Raw genomic sequence first — 10,890 nt, 5'->3', positions numbered from 1 at the left:
GCAGAGCATAATGCTCTAGCAGAAAGTACCCGGTCAGCACCACGCGAAGGAACTGATAAAAGGGTACTCGTAAATATTTGTTTTCCACTTAATAAAGCCCATCCAAAATCAAGTGAGGGTTATTTATGCCCTTACAGGACACTGCAGATAAAACAAACACCTTGCAAGAATGAACACCTTTTAGATGTAGGTTCTGCAGGGCATATGAGGAAACGCCCACACACATTTTATGTAAATATGACGCATTACATCATTGCAGAAGCCTATCCTATCAGAAGTCTAAGTTTCCACAAATAATGGTTAGTAAAATAAAATATAACATTATAACACAAAACTTAATATTTGCCTTCATCATGTTAGTTGCACGAAAATATAAAACCAACGTGTCAATTGAACACATGCCATGAACAACTAACGCCAATATGAACTTATTTTATACAAAAAAAAATATTAAATAAGTGCATTATACAAAAATATGCTTAATCTTGTCGGATCAACTATTGAAATAAAAGGAGAGGAAGCGAGGAAGAAAAGGAATCTGAATTTACTAGGGGAATCATTTTAATGAATTACATGAAGTGTGTCTAGTGGATTTGCATGTCAGTGTTATTAGTGTTCTGACAAACTAAAGGTAGGTTCATCTCAAAACTCGTAGAAAACATCGTTAGTTTATTATGCAAAAATATTAAATAAAATTTATTGAAATTATATGATGTTTTTGTAGATATATCTTCATAAAACTGGAGAAATATTTAGATTAAATTATAAATAAAATTATCAATAAAACTTATTGGTGTAGCTTCACTTTTATTTGATTTGACCAACGAGCGCTTTCACCAAAGAAGGCAGGCACCTTCAGGGATGCTATTCTAAACCACTTTCGCGGCACGAGAAAACCAGTTTTTCTCGTGTATTTACACGAGAAAACACGAAATACACGAGAAAAAACGGCCGATTTTTTTTTTTTTTTCATTATTTTTTAATTTCTTATTATTGAAAAAGTAAATAAAAAAACATACGGAAGAAGACAATAAAGTTATAAATAAAGTTGGAAACATGCTTTTAACAGTTTTACTTGGCACAATATCTTGAATTTATGATAGTTTGTTTTATTATTATGATAGTACGGTTTTGCAAACCAGTTGTAATTATATTAATTTATGTTGTCTGTCTTTTAATAAAATACTTCTGTGTTTTTTTTTATCCGAACCTCCAAAATATCAAAAAAAAATTTATACAAAGATTATGAAAGTTTATATTTAAACGATTTACCAGTCCTGGAGATTCCTTCTTAAGCAAAGCGCTCGTTTGTCAAATAAAAAAAAGTGAATTTTAAACCAAGAAATTTTATTGATAATTTTGTTCATAATTTTATCTTAATCGTTTTTAATTGAAATTATTGAAGAAAATAATAAATGCTTTAAATTTTCATTTTTACTGAATTAAAAATAATATTGGTTTTTTATTGAAACAAATAAGAAATACTACTTTATTTTTACTTTCTGTTTCATTATTTAAATAATATACAATTTGTCCCAATTCGAATTCGAATTTCTGCGGTCGATATTTTTTTATTGTTGTTACATCCATATATCCAGAATTGAGCTTTTGATATTCTTTGCGTGAAGCAATATCATAAAATCACGTAACATGCGAGCTTTAAAGCTTATTCCCTCGACTGCAAACTCCGTTATACATAGTATTTGATCCTTCGCCTTATGAGAATTTTTCTTTCCAGGGTACACGAGAACTGCAAGTCGGGTTGGTGGTCCCGTACAAGTCGTTTGGCACTCGAGACTACACCAAGGCGGTGACGTCAGCTATTTCCGGTCTCACGAGGAAGCTTAATCTCTTCAAGCGATATGAAATTAAGGTCCGCTACGCTATGAAGGAATTGACTCCGAGCCCAATGGGTAAGTTCTTTAATATAATATTTTTAATTTTTAAACAAAACCTTAAAGTTTTAAGCGCACTCAAACGAGCAAGTACACTTCGAATGACTTCCTAAAATTTTGCATGACCGTTTTACGGAACTACAGTACCAATTGATTTACATAACAAAGATTTTTCATGGCAATGTTTTGAGTTTATCTAAATGTTCGTAAATAAGAAATCTAGACTATTTTAGAGAATGGGAAATAGAAGGCTAGGCTTTTACAAAACTCTTTATTGTAATATGATTATCTTGATAAATACCAACGTGGTTCTAAAAAAATCGTATCAAAAAAAAATCAAACAAAGTTAAACTATCGTTGATGAAACCAACTCATCCAATCAAATGTATGAAACCAAGATTGATTTATTTAGTTTTATTTTATAAATTAAACATATTTAAAACCAGGGAATTTTTATCAAACTAGTGGATTAGAATATGAATACGGAGCATTCTCTGGTTAAGAAAGTCTCCATCTAACATGGCTCAGCCTGTTCTAATATGGAGATTTTTTATATTTTTAAGTGTAAGTAATTCTATACTAATATGACAATTACAAAAAAATAAAATTGCCTTATTAAAAATGCCTAGCTAATAAAATTTAAGAATTTAATAATCATTATGATTTAAATAAATCGCTGTCTTCCACACGGAAACAAGTCCAAAATTGTCATGTTTGAGTTAGACATTGATTCAAGTCAAAAAGCCGATATTCTTCCAATCCCACTCGGCAAAAACTAAATTGAGGTTATTTTCTCTTTATAAAGACTACATATTTCTTTGTAGATTTTTTCTTTCGGTCAAACTTATATATTCCACACAGAAACAGTTCGACATGTTTCTGTGTGGAAATTAGAATGGCGAGTGATAAATGTATCTTGGTTCTATTCCATAGAGCAACAAGTCTGAAATAATAATATTTACTTATTTTATTTAAATATTTTTAATGAGTTTGATCATTGTTATTTTAACGTATACAAAATGATTATTAGATTATACCCATGCTGGTCTAATAACAACATTATTGATATCTCAACAGAGAAGATCGGGAAACAAATATGGGTTATCAAGGTATTTACAGGGCTTCTTACCAAAATAATAATACCAACCTTATAATAGATATATGATTACGTTACAATGCTGTAATTAAAATATCTATCTATACCATCACGCCTCACGCCCCATGGCTCCCTTGCGGGAGAGGAGTGAGCGCCACTCACTTCTATCCCGATATTCATCCCTTCCCTGGGCCTGGGTTCCCTCACATTCACGCTGTTCCTTATACATGCTCTTTTATTCCTTACACTCAAAATATGGCTATAAATTCAATATATCATTTCGAAATAAATGTTAATCCTTTTTTTTAATGGAGAAATCAGTGCTAAGACTGCAGTACGATACTTTGCTGAAAAAATCTGAAAACATAAAGGTAAAAGCTAGCCTTCATCAAAAGACTGAAAATAATAGCGGTTGAAATCAGATTAATGTAACAATTTATTAAATGCGATCTCGAGTGAAAATAAAAGTCTGTTTGAAAAATAAGATTTAATTAGCTTCAAAGCGAGGCTTTTATTTTTAAATTATACAACAGAAAATGGTTTCTTATAATTCTTAAAAAGAAAGATACGCTTAAACGTTTCATTTCTGTAATATTGAATTGGATACGTACGGGTATAAAGTTAAAAGTCTTGATAAAATACAATTACAATTTTAATTAATATCTCAACGGAGATAAAGAAATCAGTTTGAAAAAATATATATGAGAAAAATCTCAACATTCAAATTTCTTTTTCATAACGAATTTATGTTTTGTCGAGTCAGTTAATAAATAGACATTTAAAGTTTTGTAAATATCTGAAATCTAAAATATCTCATCATATTGAATCAACCGCTTCACAAGTGTATAGCTTATTTTAGGTTTTTGTTATTTTCATTGTGCGTTTTGTAATATAAATAATATTGATGTACATATATACCTAGTTTTTAAAACTGTGAATATTTTGTTTATTATCTCTGTTAATTAAGTTAGTCTGCTTTGTTTATTCTCTAATGTAAAAATATTCCAAAAAAGAATATTGTTAAGTATCCTCAGCACGGGTAACCCCAGTGAGGTCACTTTATTTTTATTGTGAATTATAGTTTGTAAGAGAAAAATATGAATAAATAAATTAATATCTGAACTATATTGTACATAGGGGACTGTATTAATACACCCAATGCAGTATATTTTGATAATCTGTTACGTGAATGTAAGGTGATGAGTATACGCTTCATGTGCTAGTCAAAGGTCAATAAGGTGTTTTGGTGTGGCGGCCTCCGTGGTGTAGTGGTCAAGACGCTTGACTCACGCACGGAAGGTTCCGGTTTTGATTCCTGGTGAGAACACAAAAATTAAAATAACTTTTTTCTGAAGCCTGGGTGTTCAGTGATGTAATTCATCACTGTGATTGGGCCTCCTGGCCTGTTGTGGTGCAAAAATAAATAATAAAAAAAATAAAAAAACCATCATTTTATTTCATATTGACCTCGAACTTCAATTACGATTAAAAAACATGCTACACTACGGAGTGGAATTATCTCCACTCTATTTCTTGTTTCTGGATTTTTACCTGAGAGTAGCCATCGAGTCAAAAACACTCGTCAAGGATTCTGGCTCTATTTCACACACATAACTGCACTCTTTACCTTCATTGACACGGACGTCTTTTAAAATGTGTATAGTTTGATCATAATTTACCTCGTTAATATTTTGAACCATTAATATAATGTGTAAAAATTCCATTGAGTCACTGCATGGTTACCCGAGATATATGTTTGTCTTGCTCAGTTAACTAATTGAATTGCATCTATTTCTCTAAAATAAATGTTTTGTACATTTGTCCAGGGGGACTAGATATTTTGTCATTTTCGATAATCCTGGTGGATAAAAAAAAATATTTTAAAATAACTGAATGTATCTAAATGCGTGATTTATATTTTTTTCTTATGTGATAAAGTTTACTTGAAGATTACAAAAAAAATCGTTACAAATAATTATCGCTGTGGTTGCCGAGATATTAATTAATTGAGTGCAATTTGCACCGCCACGCCGCGCCTGTTACATCACAGAAACGGATAGGTAAAATTTAAATCTAAGATAGTAATTGTACTTATGGATGTTAAATAAAATATTTTTTTACAATGCTTTCAGTATGTGCAAATGTTTGCAGACAGGCTGGATTTTCTCCCTAAAGAGTCATTCAGATAGTAAAAATATATCTCTAAATTTATTGCAACAGAGAGGGGAAACAATTTTGAGAAAGGAATATTGAAGTCTACGCAGATGTCAAACAATGGGAGATACGAGAGAGTGTCGATATTTTAACAAAAGCCGAATAATTAATGTCACATAGTGTGTAAAGGGGCCTCTTAAATCTGTGATACGCCCTGTAAATGCCTAGACTTCCATATACCCTTATTAAAGTGTTTTCCCTTCATGTGGCAAGAAATATAGATTTGAATGACTCCTCAAGGGCAAAATCCAGCCTGTCTGCAAACATTTGAACATTCTTTAAACATTGATGAATCAACTAATTGGTAAAAGAAGAAGTATACAAATTGGAAAATTATTTTTAGGCGTTGCCTCGTAAGTGAATTGGTTCAGCCAAATGAATCTCACTCACATGGTAAAAGATTCAGCTCTTTTACTTTACAAAAGTCAACAGATGGAAGATTTAAGGAGATGTGAATGTTTACACATAGGCAGAATAGCAAATGTTTGCTGTTTATGCCTAGACTTCTATATTTCCTTCTCTCTGTGTTTTCTCTCTCTGTGGCAACAAATTTAAAAATATGTTTTATTTATTTTTCCCGGTAACAAACAACAAACACTGAACTAATAAACAACGCGTTTTGAGATTCTTTTTCTACTCATTTATACACAACCTTTTTTTTTATTGCCTGGTTTAAGTTAATTTACTAGTTATAAAAAGATAAAAAATATTCTTCCTTTCATATGGTTTTAATAGAGTAACCTTCTCATATGTGCAAACTCAGTTGGAGTTAAAAATAAAATAAAAAATATACTCAACGTTGGTAAATATGTGTATTTAACTAATCACCGGAAAGTGGTTAAAAACAGATATTTAAAAAATTTATTAAATTCTTTGACCACAAAGTTAGTGCTTTGATCATAACCAATATAAAAAGGTACATCCGGATATTTCGAATTCAACTCTTCTTTCAAAAGCTTTGCAGAGATCCAAACTTCCGATTCTAAGTAATCAATAAATCAGAGAACAGATATCAGAGCTTTTAACCGAAAATTGTTAAAATAACGCTATCTAGATACAAAAATATATCTCAACCGAGATTTAGTTTGAAAAAGGTAGAAAAAGATAAATAAGTTTTAGATTTTGTTTTAGGTTTATTGGTTTTAGGCTTGTTACAAGTCATTAACTGGTTAAATTTTTTTTTTGAAGCTGGCGGGAATTAAACCCGCAACGCCGGTTTCACCGTTTTACCGACTGTGCCACAGTGCCTCTCTTTGATGGATGGTATTCTCAAAATAAAAGTGTTGTCAAGAATGTATATCCTTCACGGGGGATTGAAAACAAGGAGAGGTGTGAGAGAGATATTTGGGAAGAATAAAAAAGGGAGCAGCGGAGATAGGAGGCCGGGATGGTTTAAATAATTGAAATAGGCAGTCTTTTTCGAACGCTTCGTGTAAATAAAATTATTCAAGAGGAAGATTCATTAGCCTTTAAAACATCACGCTCAAATGGAATTATATTTAACGCTTGTTAAACATTGGTTTTACTTAGAATTTGAATTCTGTTTTCCAGTTGAAATATATGTAAAAAATCGTATTTAAGATTAAAAAAAATAAGATTTCGTATCACTTATTATACAGGAAAGTAGGCTGGCAAGGACACGTAAGTTATATATTTAATCCAACTCACAATTATTTTTTTTTGGAGGTAGTTGTATGAACAATACATCAAGTAACTTGACGTCTGTTTATCTCCGATTTTTGTTTTGGACTAAATTTTAACCATTCATTCGGTTTGCTCAGCAAAATCCATTAACATTATTATTTTTTTAGGTAAATGGTCGAAAAAAATCTGTTTTTTTCTATGGGTTTTGAATGTTCTTCCTATTACCGATAGAGGCGAGGTTGTTAAGTTGTTAAAGGTTTAGGAATAGTGAAAATTTTCACGCAGGCATTAATTAATTCATTAAATAAATTAATTCATTGTACCCCTTTTTGCTTTCCTTTCTTTTTTTCCATTTTATATTTTTTCTTGTCTCGTTCCATATTTTATATCATTTTAACCGTTTTTTTTTGCCTTATTGATAACTTACATTTATACTTTAAATGTATACCATCTGTTAATTATTATAAGAACTATATTTTTGCACTACATATTCTATTAATTTTAAGAATATTATATTTTGTATCCTGATATAAGTTTGTCACTTAAATTATGATTTATATTATGTTACTTTTATGTTTTTGTGTTGTGTGTTTTTGTTTTTTTTTTGTGTTTGTGTTGTTTGTTGTGTGTTGTTTGTTGTTTGGTGAAAAATGTTTTTTCTTTAATTTGAATTTAAAAAAAATTTAAAAATGTTTCTTTTAACTAAATAAAATGATTATTATCAAATAAAGATTTTGTTTTTTTAAAATCTCATATTTTATCATATAAAATTATGATTAATTTTAATTAAATTTTTATTCGTTGATAATTATGGCTTAACACGGGAACGGCCTAAAAAGCAATAAATTGATAGTGAATATATACGCAAATGTAATTTGAAATGAATGAATAAAAACAAAAAATTATATATTATTGGCCTTAGTGTTAAGAATTAATTTTGAGGTAAGCGTGTTTTAAGACTTTTAATTGTGCCTAAGGATTTTCAAAGTTTTTAAGCATTTTCACTCATATTTAGATAAATTATTATCATCTGTGTTCACATATTTCAAATAAAAATAATGTTTTTTTCATGGTAACTTTTATTTCCTTTGCGAACATTTGTTTTAAATATTTCAATTCTTTACTGTTAGGCAAGTAGTTACCGCCCGCATAACACCAGCAGTATGCCTTTTTTTGCCTGTTTTGCACCCTTTATATCATTCAAAACTTGCTTTTTCCAATTATGCGGGATAAGTTTCATCAACATTTGGAGTATATCAAAATGTCTGTAGATAAGGCTGGATTCAACTCCTAATAGAGTTATCAAGATTGACATTCATTGTAACAGCAAAGGAAAATAAGGGAAAAAATAATTGAGCTAAAATGTTGCGTATCATAAAACAAAACAATTTTAACCACTTATTTACTGTACCCTTGAGGTGATTTTCACAAAAATGGCGCTTAATAAATTATCAAACTATAAATAAATATATAACATGTTTGAGAAAAAAAAATGTGGAAGTCTAGACATTTACGGGGCTTATGACCGGTCATCTGGTTTATGTTGTCACAGTTCAGGCTGTTTAACATTCACAATTTTGCCTCCGTTTTGATTCCTCAACTTTTGTTTTTCTCGACTTTTGCGATATGAAAGAGTTAAAACTTTTATAGACGTGGGTGAGGTTTATCTGACTGAATTAATTCACCTACTAGGCAATGCCTGAATATGTTTTATATAAGTTTGATAAACATTTATAAAAATATAAGAAAATAAGAAAATTGAAAAGTATTTTCAGGCAATGCCTAGATTAAGTGAAATAATTGCGCAAATAAAATTTTATCCACATCAATAAACTGTTTAGCTCTTTCACTTTACAAAAGTAGACAGTAAAAGTATTTTTTCCACATACACACAACGTTTTAAAAATCTATGGGTCTTTCGATTGGTTTCACTTATACAAATGGAATGAATTTTGTTTTCCAATAGATAAACACGTGAAAGAAATATATTCTACCCCTGATATCATCCCATTTGGTAGTTTACATGTACATGAAAAATTGAAGACTTTTCTACAAATATTGCAAAATAAATTTAACTATTATTTAACATTACTATATTTATAACAACAGAGAAAAAGAACATTTTAGAGAAGATTATCTACAATTCTAGGCATCTACAAGGCCCTTTACCTGTCATTGGCTAGTTTAAGTGGCCGATTAACACTCTGAATAACATTCACCATTTTGCCCATATTTGAACATCTATATGTCTTCAATTCTTTCATGTTTGTGAAGTTAAAGAGCTGAAACCTTTCTTTATGTGGGTGAAATTCATATAATTAAAATTTTCACCCACATGCTAAGCAACGCCTAAAAAAAATATTTTTTCAATTTCTTTACTTCATGGACCAGGTGGATTTATCAACATTCTGCCTATTCACTTTAAATCAATCCCTTATCAGCCTACCGATAATAATCATACCAAGTTAAAAAATATTTCCTTAAACTAATTCTCGATAACCCTTGACTAATGTAGCCTCATGCTAAATAATATATTGCAATTTGTTTTTTAAAAAAATCTCCGTGATTTGTCCATTTTAGTTTTAATTATTTATTTATTAATTTACACGCCCTACGGGCTTTTACATAAATTAGAAATTACATTCAAGTGCAACAGTGAAACATAAGTATGTAAATTTAGTTAAAATTAAAGATAACATAAGAAAAGCTAAAAGATACAATAATAAGTAAAAATCAGGAAATGTACCAACATAGGTATAGGGTACATAGAAAAATATTTAATAAATTTACATATGAAAACATACACACATACATATACATACATATAAGTTTATACATTATTATAGAGATACATGAGAAAAAAAAAAAGTAAATAAAGAACAATATTAAGAAATTTTATTCAAATTAATTTATAACCTTTTGAATACTTAACCTATATTTATATAAAGACAGACGAAATATATCAACATCACCATACTCGTTACCTAGCCGTTGTAGTCTAGATATTGGTGAATTGTAATAATAATTTTGACTGCCAGGAGATTAAAAAAATAACGTTAACTATAAATATTTATATCTGATTATCTTATTAATTGTAACTGTCTTAAATTGAGTTTTCTAACTCATAGGAAAACAATTATGTATTGTACATTTATTGTATTAAGAAATAAAAAAAAAATATTTTTTTTGTTATAAACGAGTTATTTTTAAAAATGTTCAATTTTATATATCGCGATTTTATTAACTCTACAACTTTCGCCGTGGGTTTGGAAAATTTTATGAGGAGTCTTTGTCGAATATTGTCACTCATCTTTACGACCATATTACAAACATGAATAGTAGAAAAACTACTCGTAAGTACCACAATGACCTGTATCCATCATAGTAATTTTGTTTATTTAATTAGATCAGTTGTTATTACAATAATTATTTACAAAATCTGAACTCTGGCCTTCATATGTCACTAAACTATTAATATCATAATCGTGCATGTGACACCTCTTTTTTAAAGGTTATTAACTACATCAATTAAAAATAATTCACGTTTCAGTAAAATAATTGTAAGACAATAGGTACTACGTTTAACAATTTCAACACCAATATGTTTCTTGGTATTTTATTTATTTATTCATATTTTTTCCATTTGAAACTATTTTTTAAAATATAAATAATGTAACCTCACTGGGGTTACCTTTGTCGAGGACACTTAACTTTATACTTTTAAAAAATTTATATTTTTACATTTTAGAATAAATAAAGAAGACTAACTTAATAAACAGAGATAATTAACAAATTATTCAGACAGTTTTAAACACTACTTATTTATGTTTTTGATTTATCTACCTAGCTCCACTTGTCATTTTTTATAGCCTTTTAGAACATTTTCTGGTAAATAACTGTTTTAATTGGTAGTGGAAGTAGGTCATAGATTGTAATTAAATAATATTCAAAATCCTTTTGTCCGAAAGTGGTATTAGTTTGTATTTGTTTAAGTTGTCTTTGTGTTGAGGATCTAGTGATTATATTGTTTGTATGTTATGT

At 29.3% G+C, this 10,890-nt stretch overlaps 1 protein-coding gene across 1 annotated transcript in view; it reads left to right on the top strand.

The window, feature by feature from the left end:
• Window positions 1–1,741: 1,741 nt before the first annotated feature.
• Window positions 1,742–10,890, top strand: part of Nmdar2 (glutamate ionotropic receptor NMDA type subunit 2) — a 400,091-nt gene continuing 390,942 nt past the window's right edge. The window contains exon 1 of the mRNA XM_088243626.1: window positions 1,742–1,913. Within this exon, the coding sequence (XP_088099752.1) occupies window positions 1,886–1,913 (28 nt within the window). The 5' untranslated portion in view covers window positions 1,742–1,885. The remainder of the gene's footprint in view (window positions 1,914–10,890) is intronic.

Source organism: Micrasema longulum, unplaced genomic scaffold, assembly GCF_059751315.1.
Source record: "Micrasema longulum isolate JH-2025_06_02 unplaced genomic scaffold, ASM5975131v1 h1tg000221l, whole genome shotgun sequence".
NCBI classification, from domain to species: domain Eukaryota; kingdom Metazoa; phylum Arthropoda; class Insecta; order Trichoptera; family Brachycentridae; genus Micrasema; species Micrasema longulum.
This window is presented reverse-complemented; position numbering and strand designations above follow the sequence as displayed.